At 41.7% G+C, this 15,322-nt stretch overlaps 1 protein-coding gene across 4 annotated transcripts in view; it reads right to left on the bottom strand.

The window, feature by feature from the left end:
- The window catches only part of DNAH3 (dynein axonemal heavy chain 3), a 168,115-nt gene that overhangs the window by 127,907 nt on the left and 24,886 nt on the right, over nucleotides 1–15,322 (bottom strand). For all 4 annotated transcript variants that reach the window (XM_042921633.1, XM_042921636.1, XM_042921634.1 and 1 more), the window contains 6 exons: nucleotides 13,777–13,956; nucleotides 8,851–8,987; nucleotides 6,474–6,579; nucleotides 6,112–6,290; nucleotides 2,972–3,156; nucleotides 1,638–1,761 (listed from right to left, as the gene is read on the bottom strand). In XM_042921633.1, the coding sequence (XP_042777567.1) occupies nucleotides 1,638–1,761; nucleotides 2,972–3,156; nucleotides 6,112–6,290; nucleotides 6,474–6,579; nucleotides 8,851–8,987; nucleotides 13,777–13,956 (911 nt within the window). The remainder of the gene's footprint in view (nucleotides 1–1,637; nucleotides 1,762–2,971; nucleotides 3,157–6,111; nucleotides 6,291–6,473; nucleotides 6,580–8,850; nucleotides 8,988–13,776; nucleotides 13,957–15,322) is intronic.

Genomic DNA, 15,322 nt, shown 5'->3' with positions numbered 1-15,322 from the left:
AGACAACAAATGAAACAATGAATATTGCTCAGCCCTCCTCACACATTGTTCTCAGCACTAATGCAAGAATGATGGACGTGAGTTTTAAGAGTTCACCAAAGAGAAGGCTGGACCCAGGGCTATGGGGTTCTCCTAGAGGTGCTCTTGTGCTGAATCCGCTGTTGAGAGCTCAGGAACCAGTCATGCCATCAGGCTAAGAGTCGCCCCTCCAATAGTGTTCTCCTCTCACCATAAATGACAGTTCACATTTCTCCCAGAGCCACCCGTCACTCCTCTGAACTTTAACAGCATTTGCTGCCTCTGAATAGTCTTAGAGCACTGAGAGTATGCTTGCAAGGCTGTGGTCTGGGGATTTTTTTCCCCAAAGAAGTCATTGTTCAAAGGATGAAGGAAGCGGATGGTTTCTGAATACCTACCATGTGCTGGGTACCACTCAGGCACAATATCACATCGTCTCATTTCATCCCTCTGCACAATGATACGTCTCAGGAAATGAGATGATCTGAGATGGACTCTGTTATCCCATTTTCTGGATGAGGACACTAAGGCTCAAAAAGATAAACTTGCTCCTGTTCACGAACCTGCAAATCAGTTCCATGGTGGAGGCTGTGCATAAGGGGCCATGGGGTAAATGGGAACTCTGTACTTTCTCACTTTTGTTGTGAATTTTAAAACTGCTCCAAGAAATAAAGTTTATTAATTAAAAATTTTCAGTACCACCTACTGGGCTAGTTCTAGGTTCTGAGGACAGTATTCATTTAGGTAGAGAGAAAAGGCCACTGGAAGAAAAAATTGTGTGCACATTTTCTCCTTCAGCCCAAACTCCCATTCTATGTAGAAATTTCTTTTATCTACATTTTTCCTTCCTTCTAAGTATTCTCAGGGACTATAAGACCTAAGGTTGGGCAGTGGGCACTTCACACGTGAAGGGGATAGTAACTGGTATGACCACAGTTCACAAACCAAGTGTTAGAAGCTGGGATGTGTATGTGTGCTTGCGTGCATGTCTTTGCCCTGTACGTGGCACTTGACCCACTTCACTCAACATTTTTTGATTTTTCAGTATGCCTATATTTTCTCTGCCTCTGGATTAAAATCTTTATTTAGCAGCCAAACACACTTACATGTCTAGAATACAGCACAGCCCATAGTAAAAATCCTTAATAAATACTGGTTGAATTGACAAATAATGAATGAATAAATGATACAGCCACATTAGCATTGAACAAGACCAGCTGCAAAATAGGCAATTTCTCAGCCTCCTACCATGCCTCTATTATCCCTGTCTTGATAACTCAGAGATCTGTGGTCTCCAATGTAAGGCTGACAATTTTGCTATTATTATTGTGAGGCCATTATTACATGCCACTATTTTTGTCTTTTTTCTCTCTGTACCACCAAATTCCAATTGTTCAAAGCAGGGAGAGAAGGCATTGGCAGGGTCACCACAGTGAAGCAGGCTTAAAGAGAACATCCCTCAGTGGGAAACAAAAGGAAATTTCTTCTCCACCATTTGTCTTCAGCTTTCGCCCACGCATTCCTGTGGGGGGTGGGGGGGCTCTAGGCAGAACCAGAAACATGCAGTGTGTTACAAAGCTGGGTATCATTTCTGAAATAACCTCAGACTCTCCTTGTACCTTTTAATGAGGTCCATCTCAGCCTGATCTCTCTTGCTAAGGAGCAAGTTTCGGCTGTTTTCAAAGATATCTTCAATCTGGTCTGGCCAGAGGAAAAGAGTGCTGTTCAGTTTGATGTCCTCTTCTGCAAAACACATACAGTCTGCTCCAGGACACTGTTCAGCATAGGTCAGCATTCAGGGAATTAATTCAGCAGAACAAGAAGTCAACAGAAGTGGGTGTGGGGGTGGCAATGAATGGATGGGCCCATTATGGATGAATGATAGCCAATGTTTATCGAGCACTTACCAAGTGCCAGGCTAGAAGGGCAACAGTATTATCATCCTTGTTCTTACAGATGGGAAACAAAGTTTAGCCAAGTAATCAAGGTCACACCACTAGAAGGCAGCAGAGACGATTTCAAACCCAGGTCTAACCAACTCTAAAGCTAATGTTCTAACCATTAGGCTTCATTACTTTCCCAGGGTGCGTCTGAGTAGAGTAGAAACTTGGGCTGAAGTTCCATTTCTTTAAATTGTCACCTCATCTGAGTCTCAGTCTCCCTTCTAGTTAAATGTCAGTAATAAAATCAGTATCACTCTAAGGCTCAGGTCAGCTGAAATGTCCTGGGCTCTCTCTGTACCCTGAAGAACGTAGGAAGCAGAGGTCCAGTGTGTGTTCACATGGTCAAGGGCACAGCTCATGAATGTGCAGGGGGATGGTTAGGGCAACCCCTCTCTCAGTCCCAGTACCCATCTCTCCCTCCCATCACTCTTTCCCCCAAATACCATGAACACCAGGTAAATTCACAGGTATTTCCAGATGGAAGGAGGATCTGAAAACTTGGCTTGTGGAGAGTGTATCAGTTTTTCCCTCAGAACCTGGTCCTTACAAAACTCTAACTTGGCCCAACAAGCCTTGAAAGGGCTCTGGCCATTTCTTTCCTTTAAAGATATTCAGGAGCATGAAGGAAAGTGCCCTGGCCTCTCCTCAAAGGTGAAATTGTATTAAGATTATAGATAACTGAAATCTATCCATTTATAAAAGGACTCTGCATTTGGAAGTGATTTTTTCCAGAAACCAGACACAAGATACCAGGACAGGCATCTAAGAACTCAAGTCCCTAGATATTTCTTCTTTTAGTCTAACAATAAGAAATCCCTTTGTCTGATTCAAATTCCTGAGGATAAGACCATGGAATTGGTGCTTCTAACGTATAAGGACACTTGAAAAGCAGCACTCCCAATATTGACATTTAGAGGTAGGACTGCCGACTCTCCTTCCTGACTCCTTACCTCTAAAAATATAAATATACATGTACGTTTGCACATAAATCTACATGTCATTGGACTTACGGGGCAAGTCTGCATAGTCCATCAGGAACTCTAGCCGTTCACTTGCATCTCTAAGTTGCCTCCGGAGTTTGAACACCGTGACATCACTGGATTTCTTTAAGAATTCAATGAGGAATACCAGCTCCTCAGTGTTGGCAGGAATTTCACTGACTTTGTCTGCAATGGTGCTGTACTGATTGCAAATGCTACAGGGAGAGGAACAGCCATCATCATCTCTACCATCTAAAATCACTTTCTTTTAAGACGTTTATGCTAAACAGGTATAATTCTCATCTGGAGACTAGAACAATGGTTTCCAACTTTTCTCTACCTGCAGATCTGTGATAGGTAATATTCATGTGCACACCACACCTCAAGAATACAAACAATAGTAAAGGAAATAACATCTCATAGGTTTTAAGCCCTTTACTATGTGCCATGCCCTATTCTAATCAGTGAATATATATATATATATATGTATATATTATGTATACATACATACATATATACATAATATATACATATCTGTGTATATATATATATATACACACACATTATATATATATAGGTAAATAGGTAAATATATATATATATATATATATATATATATATATATATATATATATTAAACTTCACACACAACAATTCTAAGGGGTAGGGACTGTTATTATCAACATTTTATAATGGAAGAAAGTAAGGCTGAGTAACTCTGTCCAAAGCAACATGCTGTGGAGGTGTCAGGGAAAGATGTGACCCTGGCTCAAACGATTCCAAAGCTTGTACTCTTAACAGATATGCCATGGGTAGAATCCAGATTTAGACCCAAACAACAAGAATACCACCACCACCACCAGCAATAGCAATTCCTTGAATTTTACGCTGAAGTAGAACACTAAACGAATGGTAATCACTACTGTTTATAGTATGTCAGCAAGTTTATCCTCATGTGCTAGAGGTAGTTCCTGGTTGGCAAAGAGAAAGTGACATTCAACCACTGGGACCACTAGACCTAACTGCCTGCTTCCCAAACACAAGACTATGAGAAAGGACGCTATCTTTTTTTTCAAAGTTTATTTATTTTGAGAGAGAGAGAGCGAGCGAGCAGGGGAAGGGCAGAAAGAAAGAGGGAGAGAACCCCAAGCAGGCTCTCACAAACTGAGATGACCTGAGCAGAAACCAAGAGGCAGGTGCTTAACCTACTGAGCCACCCAGGTGCCCCAAGAAAGGATGCTATTTAAGGATAATTTGAATGTCCCTAACTTATGCAAAAGCCAGCGATGACCATCATCAGTATTTTAATTATAATTAGGAACAAACTGCCTGTAATACATCCATGCCTAGCACATAGTAGCCCTCAAGAAATGCTAGCAATAGCTATCATAATTTTTATTAGTAATTGATTATTACATGTTGACATTCATGCATTATAAAAACCACTCGTTCCAATATTTTCAGTCCTCAATATTCCTTCTTTTGTTGTTTTTGTTTTTTCAATTGAAGTATAGTTGACACTCAATATTCCTTCTTAATGTATAGAGACCCCTCCATAGTGAAGCTAATTACATCAAACTGAAGAAAAAATGATTAAAACATCTTTGCAGACACTTTCAGGATCTTAAAAATGAATTTCTACACAATTTAGAAACTTTCTGCAGAGAAAAATTATCTACTGTACTACATAGGCTCAATATTACATAGTATTTTCCACTTCTTGGACTCAGAGCCACATTACACGTCCCAGCCTCCTTTGCATTTTTAGTTGGGTATTCTAACAGTAAGCTTGGGCTACCATAACAAAACATCACATACTGGATGGCTTAAAAAACAGGAAATTATTCTCTCACAGTTCTTAGAGGCTGGGAAGTCCAAGGTCAAAGTACCGACCAATTTGGTTCCTAGTGAAGGCTTTCTTTCTGGCTTGCAGACAGGTGCCTTCTCACTGTGTCCTCATGTGGGGAGAGGCGGAAAGAGCTCTGGTGCCTCCTCCTCTTCCTACAAGGGCAACAGCCCTATCCGATTAGGATCCCATCCTTATGACCTCATTTAACCTCATCATCTCCTTCAAGGCCTAGGCTTCAAATACAGCCACACACTGGGCACTAGTGTTTTTGCTACAGGCTGAATGTTTGTGTGCCCCCAAAATCCTTATGTTAAAACCTATTCTCTAATGTGATGGTATTTGGAGGTGGCCTTTGGAAGGTTGGTCTCCCAGCCTCTTAGCATCTTTCCCTCTTCTGGGAACTACACCCTAAGTCTTGGGGTACCCCCACCCCAAATTCACATGGTTCACATAGGGCAGACATCCACCCCAGAGATGGGACTGCCACCCGATCTAAGCCATCTTCTTCACCATGGCATTTGGTTCAGTGCTGCACAAAAGACCCAAGTCAGGCTAGTGTCACACAGGCCAGGACTTTTTGAGGTAACTGGAAAGACAGAAACCACTGACCCCTCTGGATGGGAACCAGGGAGGATGTAAGCCTGGAACTGCTGGGCCCACAAACGGGAGAAACCCTGAGAGAGAATGAAAGCCCAGTAGAGGGAGAGAGACTGCATCCTAATTGTAGTGTTGATGGCCTGAAGCTAGCAATTCCTCAACTTTTCAACACGTGAGACCCAAATTACCTTTTCCACTTTGGCCAACCTGTCTGGGCTTCTATTCCTTAGAACCAAAAACGTTTGGACTAATATATAGTCATCAGTGAAATGAAGGTATGACATAGAGCTTAATTAAGACCAAATGACAGAATCCTCAGATCTGTACAGCAGAAGCCTGCGTAGGAGTGGTTCTAGGGGGGTGCCTGTAAGCACCCTGTGTCTCTGAAAATGTACTACATGGCCAGGGAGAGGACCTCTGATGGCCAAACCCAAGAGGCAGCATCTCCCTGACGATGCCTCCAAGGAAGCAAACACTGAGAGATCAGAGATGGCTAGCTGCAGGATGCTTTCCACACTCCTGTTCCAAGCCCCATGTAGTTTTTTCCCTACTGATCACCTTCTAGCCTGAACCTGAATTCCCTGCCACCCTCACTCTGGGGCAAAAACAACTTGAGCTAGAAGTTCTGTCTGGTCATTAATAGAAGGTGCAAGTTTTGTCCACTTTTCTATTCTCCCGTTCATGCCAAATACTGTTGCTACTTCTCTACCCACAATCACGATACCTGGTATTGGTGTGCCGGTTTACATCCACTTGGAATTGAATCAGACGGTCTTTCAAATTTTGGGCTCGCTCACACAGGTCATAATTCAGGGTCATGGTGTCAAGGCAGAACATGGCCAAAGGCACGGTAATGTGCATGGAGGCAATTTCATTTCTCCGCTTTTTTATGCTACTGATCCTCTGTAGAAAGGAGCACAGTTAGTAGCTTGATTTGCCTTTAGCCTCCCTGCTTTTGCCCCAGCCTCACCCCCAGCCAACCCAGTCCAATGTTGAGCACAGCACAATGTATTGAAATACACTGACTACTCATTGGACTGTCTGCAGCACACGTCTCCAAGATATATATCAAATTACTTTCCCTACCGTCACAAAATCCTCGATATCGTGATTCTCTTTCAGGAACGCAGTGATGCTTTGTTCAGCCATGTTATCCAATAAGTCATCGTATTTTTTGTATACATTTAAGTACCTTCCATAATCGAAGAGTGTAAAATCAGACAAGAAAATACAGGTCACCAAATCAGATTAGGCAGAGGGGAAAATGAAGACATAAATATAGTAAAAATTAGCCTTAGCTAGGAAAGGGAAATATAACGTTGCAAAAGGTACAGTGAACTGGGAATTCAGAACTTTGGCTTCAAACTCCAATCTTGCCACTTCTTAGCTATATGAACTTAGACAAGATATTTCTCTTTTTTTCCAAATATCAGTATCTTTAAAGTAGAAATAGTAACACCTCATAGGATTGCTGTAAAGCTTACCTACAATAATATACATATAAAGCAACAAATGCTTTGCCCAACATATTAGCTCCTATCCTTTCTTCGAGTTCTAAAACCCTATGTCTAAATTTTAAGATGAAAATTTGGAACTAATGAACCTAACATCTATGGGATAAATTTAGTTTTCTGCTCTGTCATATCATGCAAAAATAGCTGGACAGTTTCTCCCAAATTGGAGGAGGATGTGTTTGGGATGTTCTGACTTAAAATACGTTTGAATTAAGGATGCCTGGCTCACGGAGTCAGTAGAACGTGTGACTCTGGATCTTGGGGTTGTGAGTTTGAGTACCACATTGGATGTAGGGATAACTTAAAAATAAGACCTTTTTAAAAAAAAGTTTGAATTAAAATAAGAAGGTATTAAGTAAGCAGAATTAATTTTGGGGCCACAGTGGTATACTTCCAAGAGTTGGCCAACACTTCAGAGATTCTAAATGTTTATTATTTTTACTTATTTTGAGGAGAGAGGAGGAGGGGCAGAGAGAGACAGGAAGAGAGAGAGAATCCCAAGCAGGCTCCATGCTGTCAGTGCAGAGCCCGACACAGGGCTCGAACTCACAAACTGTGAAATCATGCGCTGAGCTGAAATCAAGAGTCGGACGTTTAACTAAGCCACCCAGGTGCCCCAACACTTCAGAGATTCTAAAACTGAGATACAATCTGAGGAGCAGTCAGTCCAAAGCTGTCAGTCCAGAAAGACAAACTGTGTCAGACTTCAAGAACAGGGAGAACAGAGGTTTCAAATAGATGTCCCCAAATCAAACTCATAAGGGCAGAGCTTCCAAATCTGAATTTATGATTTTCAGACTAGATCAGAAGTAGTTCTCAACTGAGGGCAATTTGACCACTCAGGGGGCATTTGGCCATGTCTGGGGATGATTTTCGTTGTGGGAAGATGGGTATAGGCCAGGGATGATGCTAAACATCTTACCATGCACAGCAGCTCCTCACAATACAGGATTTTCTGGTATAAAATGTTGACAGAGCTGCAGTCAGGAAACCCATATGTCCTGGTTTTCCTGGGACAGCTTAGATTTACACTTGTTGTACCATGGTAATTGTTAATACCTCTTCACTCTCAAAGTGTCTCAGTTTGGAAGCAGTATTATATAAATGATCACCCTAAACTAGGGACTGCTCACATGAGCAACTGTGAGATATTCTATAGTATGATGATTTTAAGTTTATTTATTTTGAGATAAAAGGAAGGGGGGAGGGGGGGGGAGAGAGAGAGAGAGAGAGAGAGAGAGAGAGAGAGAGAGAGAGGGAGGGAGGGAGGGAGAGAGAGACACAATTCCAAGCAGGCTCTGCACTGTCAGTGTGGAGCCCATTACGGGGCTCAAACCCATGAACCGTGAGATCATGACCTGAGCTGAAACCAAGAGTCAGACCCTTAACCGACTGAGCCACCCAGGTGCCTCCCTACAGTACAATGATTAAGGAGCATTCAGATAACTTGTCCTCAATTTCCTTTAATTCCTAAGTCCAAAAGCTCTGAAAACAGAAAGCTGCTTCAAAATTCATTTGATAGCAAAAGCTGGTGTAAACCAATGTGAGGCTACTTGTGTGAATAGTCGTATTTTTCACTACAGAAATATCAATAGATTTAATGAAGGGGTGCGACCTGAGATCTTGCTGAAGCTGCATCATAATATCTGAAATATGCATTATGTTGCTTTGCTAAAATCCAGCAATTTCTAAATGCCAAAACTTATCTGGCCTTGCAGCTTTCAGATAGTGGAGGCACACCTGTAATTGAATTCTGGTTCTTTTATTTATTTGATGTATAACATTGGGAAAGTTTCCTCATCTGTAAGATGGGGATAAATAGTAATTCCAATGTAAGTGTTGGCTGTTCTTACTACAGATGTGTTTTGGGTGCATGGGAACAGCGATTATTTATTTGATGACAAACAAACCAATGCCAAAATGGCTAAGTTACAACTAAACCCACTTACTTGCGGGGGCCGACTTGATTTTTCTGAAATACCTCGAAGGTTTGATTCACAAAATCAGAAACCAGTTTTTCTTCAGGGTTAATGGTTCCAAGAATCAGATTATATCCTTTCAACTCCGGGAACAGGATAGATTCCACCTAAAGGATTAGAAACCACTTTTGTGTAGTGACACATCCACAAGACACAGGAAGGGAAATGGTACCAAAAGGTAAAATCTTCTGCAATGGACTCCCTTCCAGAGACACCAGTTGCATTGACACTTGTTTCCCCTTGGATAGTGCCAGGATCACCCTCCTGGTCCCTTTACCTCTATCCTCTCTTCTCTCCCTCTTGGGTTACTCATCTTTCCCTGCCCCTTTCAAGTCTCCTGTCCCTGGAGAGTCCCCTGGGCCTCTAGTTAGGATGTTAAGTTTCCCTGCTTAAAGCTCACATTCTGAACTCTTCCCACTCAGCACAACTGTAACGAAATAATGTATAATGAGCCGTTTTAGGTTTGTCATGGGATATAAATACCATGAGGGCCTGGATCGTGTCTGACTTCTTCACTATTGTGAAGAGTTCAACAAGAGCTTGGCACATAGTGGGGCGCCTGTGTGGCTCAGTCGATTGAGCATCTGACTTCGGCTCAGGTCATGATCTCACAGTTTGTGGGTTCCAGCCCTGTGTTGGGCTCTGTGCTGACAGCTTAGAGTCTGGAGCCTGCTTCAGATTCTGTGTCTTCCTCTCTCTGCCCCTCCCCGACTCAGGCGCGCTCTCTCTCTCTCTCCCTCTCTTAAAAATAAACATTAAAAAAAAATTTTTTTAAAGAGCTTGGCACATAGTTAAGTGCTCAGTAAATATGGTGTGACTGAATGAGTATTATAGTGGTGGCTCCCTGTCCCCCTGATCAGCTTTTACTAATGAAGTTATTGGAGACATGGGTTCTAAATCTGATTCTGCTGCTAATTGACCATGTGACCTGAGCTAAGCTACTTCTCTCTGAACTTCCATTTTCTCCCCTGAAGAAAAGGAGAGACACTAGATTCTTCTCTCAGATCAGAGGGGGAAAAAAGTCTATAGCTAGAACAGTATCTTTTCTGATAATTCAAGTACTCCTTTTTTTTAAAGTTTATTTATTTTTGAGAGAGAGAGAACATGAGTAGGGGAGGGGCAGAGAGAGAGAGAGAGAGAGAGAGAATCCCAAGCAGATTCCACACTGTCAGTGCAGAACCTGATGTGAGGCTTGATCTCAAGAATTGTCAGATCATGACCTGAGCTGAAATCATGAGTTGGAGTCTTAACCGAATGAGTCACCCAGGCGCCCCAAGTACTCCAACTTCTAAATGGCATGTGTGTATCCCTGGGAAATGTTCTCACTTGCATGATTCAAGAAGACTGCCAAGTCCGTGCTGGGTACCCAATGTCCTCCCTAAGAAAGCTTACGGTGATGGGTCCCAGAAAAGACTGTCAGAGTGCTCTACTTGGTTACAGCAATTATACACCATGGATGAGAATACACTGATTTAGAAAGAGGGAAAGCCCCGTGCAAATGGTCTGTATCCTCCTTCTTTGGACAATTCCAAGGTTTTTAAGCCAGCAGAGGAACAAACAGCTTCTTTGCTGTGGCCATGCTGCAGACAGTGGAGGAGTGATCCTTCTCCAAGGAGATGGAGGATAGGGCATTGGTCAAGCATATGGATGAAATGATTTAGAGAGGGGTGCCTGGGTGGCTCAGTTAAACGTCCAATTTCAGCTCAGGACATGATCTCACAGTTCGGGAGTTCGAGCCCTGTGTCAGACTCTCTGCTGTCAGTGCAGAGCCCGCTTCTGATCCTGTCTCCCTCTCTGTCTGCCTGTCTCTCTCTCTCTCAAAAATAAACATTACAAAAAAAAAAAAGAAAAAGATATGGTTTAGGGACATACAACTGGTACATCCAGGCCACTCAACAGATCACATGTGGACAGCATAAGGGATTGTTTCTTGAGAAGTCTTCAGTCAAAAGAGGAAGTAATGCCTTTTATTGCCCTTTAAATGTGGCAGGTTCTCCCATGCTCCGTAGTAGTCTGTAAAACTGAGCTGAGATCAATGGTGCCCTTCCCAGGTAATCACTCTTACAATCTTCTTATCTCCATGGCTCTCTGATCCCTGACTTCCTGGTCTTGTCATCACCCTCAGTGCTTATGCCTGCACACTTCTCCAAGTTTGGGATTTCCCTGGCACTCTGAGTGAGAAAAGTCTCCCATCAGGGAGACTCCATAGTAATGTGTGTGTGTGTGTCTGTGTGTGTATTCCTGATTACGAAAGTAATGTCTTGACATGGCTGCTAATGCTGATTTTTTTCCTTGCTGCATTTTTAGTTTTAGAAAACCCTTCCTTATTTCACCCCACCTCATTTTATTTATGCCGCTCATTCACCTCTTTTCATTTCAATCAGTATTACAACATCTATGTCTTAATTTTTTTGCCAAGACAAATATTTTCTAATATGTACTTTGCTTTCCTTTAGTAACTTTCTCATAGGTAGGCTTCCCTTCTGTACCTTGAAACTTATTTTCAAAACTTCACGCTGACATTTTTCCCAACTTAAAAAAATTTATGTTTAAGGGAACCTGTGTGGCTTGTTTGGTAGGGCATGTAACTCTTGGTCTCAGGACAGTGGTTTTGAGCCCTACATTGGGTGTAAAGATTACTTTAAAATAAAACTTCCAAAATAAATAAAATAAGGGACGTCTGGGTGGCTCAGTCAGTTAAGCATTCATCTCTTAATTTTGGCTCAGGTCATGATCTCACAGTTTGTCAGTTTGAGCTCCACATCGGACTCTGCCCAGACAGTATGGACCCTGCCTGGGATTCTCTCTCTCACTCTCTCAAAATAAATAAACACTTAAACAATAAAAATAAATGAAATAAAATAATATTTATGTTCAACCATAAAAAAGGCAGGAAAGGTAGGGATTAGGGGTAATGTCCGTCTGTTGCAGTTCTTAGATATACTTATTAGATACTCAACCTGAGGGGCTATTCTTTTAAAGTTTCAATACCCAGTTCATGAGGCACCTGGGGCACCAGTTCATGGGGCACTCAGTTTCAATACCCAGTTCATGGGGCACCCAGTCACTGTTTCAAAAACAATAAATTGTGTTTCATAAATAAATAAATAAAACAGTTGTGTTTCAAAAACAATAAACATTAAAAATAATTTAAGTTTTGGGGTGCCTGGGTGACTCAGTCAGTTAAGCGTCCAACTTTGGCTCAGGTCATGATCTCACAGTTCATGGGTTCAAGCCCTGTGTCGGGCTCTGTGCTGACAGCTCAGAGCCTGGAGCCTGCTTCAGATTCTGTATCTCCCTCTCTCTGCCCCTCCCCTGATCGTGCTCTGTATCTCTCTGTTTCTCAAAAATGAATAAATATTAAAAAACTAAAAAAAAAAAACTTAAGTTTCAATACCCAGTTCAGAGACAGAATCGTGTGAGGAGTTTGACACAGGAGCCAGTGCTGTGGGCATGTCTAGATAGAGAATGCTGAGACTGGGCTGCTTTTTCTCACAGTCTGATAAAGTCATTGGCATTCACTTGGGCCTAGCTTTCAAACCTGGTACACACTATAACCTGTGACTACATCTTCTTGCCATGGGAATCCACTAAATTCCACCACCCCTGCTGGGTGTTTGCAGGAGCGACCACATGAGCCCTTGGCTCTCCCGGCCCAGCTGCTTGCAAACATTGCTAATCAAGATCAGTGAAAGAGAACTTGAGTGGTATGTATTTTATCTGTCCCCAAGCCCTACACTTATCCTTCCAAATTACAGGGTCTTCTCTTTCATTTCCTTTCTAGGGATATCAATTGTAGGAGAGTTGCCCACTGTTTCTTTCCCTTCCACACACCCAGTTTTCTTGTTAACTAGGCTTGGTTGGGTTCGAAACCCCAAATTTAGAGTTATCTGGTGAAATCGACTAGAGCATTTTGGCCTCACATGCTTCCCTACAACACCAAACTCTACTCTTGAGCTCTTGGAACCCTCTAAGCATAGGACTGCAAAGAAAAGAGTACTTAAAGTACCTAAGCATCACACATAATGCCTGGGCAATGAGGGAGGGGGAGAAAAGTAGAGAAAAACACCCCATGGCTCCCTTTCCTGTGTGGCTCTGGACACTGGCCTTCTTGCCACTTCAGCCACCCAGAGGGAGTACAGAGTACAGAAGAGTCACACTCATGTGGGTGATCCTGCCCAGCACTAAAAGTCTGCTACGTGTCTGGAATATGATTACCAATCCCACCCTGGAAAGGAAGCTGGAAAGGTCTTGGATCAGGAAGAGAAGCTTCAATCTCTCCCCTTGATGTCTTCAGTGGTTAAACAAATGCAACTTCAAGAACTAAATTAGGTATCATTTCATGAAGATTCTTGGTGAGTTCATGGCATTGCTCCATCGTGGATTGTCAACCCAAGTTGGTTACGGCTTGGGACACATCTGTCCCTTTGAAGTTGGCGTCATGTTGAGGAAAAGGGGAACTCTACTTGCTGACAAAATAATTCTTAAAAAAATTTTTTTAATGTTTATTTTGAGAGAGACAGAGAGACAGCATGCATGTAAGCAGGGAAGGGGCAGAAAGGGGGATAGAGGATCCAAAGTGGGCTCTGTACTCACAGCAGAGCTGGACGCGGAGCTTGAACTCATGAACCATGAGATCATGACCTGAGCTGAAGTTGGACGCTTACCAGACTGAGCCACCCAGGCGCCCCATTAATGCTTGTATTAGAAGCACAATTCTCTAATGCGTGGACATTTCTTTATGGCCCAAATCTTCTGTCTGGGGTCACGGGAGGCATACTCAGGATTGAGCTCTCAAAATAAAAACTCTTCTGACTACCTTGTACAAACAATCTCTTTAAATATATTTTATTCAATAAGTAAATAAAACTATAAATGAGTAAGTCAGTACTATACCTTGGGGATCTCCCTAGAGTTTTTAATAATTTCCAAGAAAGAATTGTGTATTAATTCCCAGCAGTCATCAAAAGATGGATTAAAGATGATAATGGGTTCATGGACTTCAAGTTTGATCATGATTAGCTGAGGTATGAAGAACTCCATCTCTTGGTAGGGCTCCTTGTAATCATTCCCATCCTTCAGGAGATATAAAATATGGCAGCTGTCACAAGATGGGGCCTTCCAGAATCAAAGGAGTGATTTTTACCCATTCACAGTATTACATGAATACCAGAAAAGGAAATGCAGGGTACCAGGCACTGTTCATGTTCACATAAGGTCTGGGTATGGCTTAGCCCACCCTGAGCTTATCCACTCCCCCATTCCAGAAGTTTTAATTCAGTATATTTTCTTTGCTTAGATATTCCTGCATTAATTATTTCCAAATCCTTCCCACCCTTCAAAATTCAGCTCAAAAGTCCCTGCTCTAGGAAGCTTCTCTGTTCTCTAGCAAGATATAATCTCTTTCACTTCTGAACTTATGTGTTTCTATTTCCTTCATGCTATTTTAGCTTTCTCTGTTGCAGAGATTTATAGGTACATCTTATTTTCTCTACTCTAACCTCAAGGGCAGGATCTGTCTGAACCCTGTACTTCCTCTGAAATCTCCAAGGTAGCATTTAATACATAGCTGATGCTCAATAAAAATCTGTTGACAGAATCCAAAAGCATAAATAGTTATCTGTATACCTCAAATGGAGCTAATGAGTGTATAGTCTATTTTAAACACTCAAAATGTCAACACTCCTACAACAGAAATATTGGCATGGAGATATCTACAATTCCCTATGAGGGTAGTAATAGGAGATACCTCTCATAAACTACCCTGCCTAATGAAATTGTCACAGGGTAGCTGGAAAGTATTTGCCTAAGTCAGTGATGTTAGACATCTCTAGATCTGTTTAAGGATGATTGATAAACATTTGCTGAATAGCTACCATGTATCAAATACCCATAAATCTCCCCTTTTTTCAGACATATAAAGATTTAACTTTTCCCTTTGTGGGGAATTTTAGAGTGGGATTTGTTCCATATCTGAGCCTCTTCTGCTTTAGCAAAGTGGATGATTACAGTGACATCTATTGATTGGTCCTTGCTACAAAGCTAACATCACAGTCTAAATTCAGCAACATTGGCTTCTATACTTTTTTTGAGCAAAAGGACAATTGTTCATCTTTACTTCATTTGTAAAAATACTTAGAACTTAACCTTTTATAACCAGGCAATTATATATTTTTATTACTCCTTTTTAAGGTAAAATGTGCACGTGGCATAAAATGTAAACAAACCTTGGTCCATAGGTTATCTAAGTTTAGGGGATGCTATGCTCTTTTGAAATCCAAGGCTTAGTGTTTTTAGCTTTTATTTTGACTTCACTGAAGTAGTTTCATGAAGAAAGTTATTAATTAGGTCAACAAAGCCTTTTGTTTTCAGAGATGCCCCTTCAAAGACCAAAGAACCAAAAGCCAATGTTTGCAATGATACACACAACACTCCCTAAATA

This window comes from Panthera leo, chromosome E3, assembly GCF_018350215.1.
Source record: "Panthera leo isolate Ple1 chromosome E3, P.leo_Ple1_pat1.1, whole genome shotgun sequence".
Classification (NCBI taxonomy): Eukaryota; Metazoa; Chordata; class Mammalia; order Carnivora; family Felidae; genus Panthera; species Panthera leo.
The sequence above is the reverse complement of the archived record's forward strand: the minus strand, read 5'-3'. Positions and strand labels throughout refer to the sequence as shown.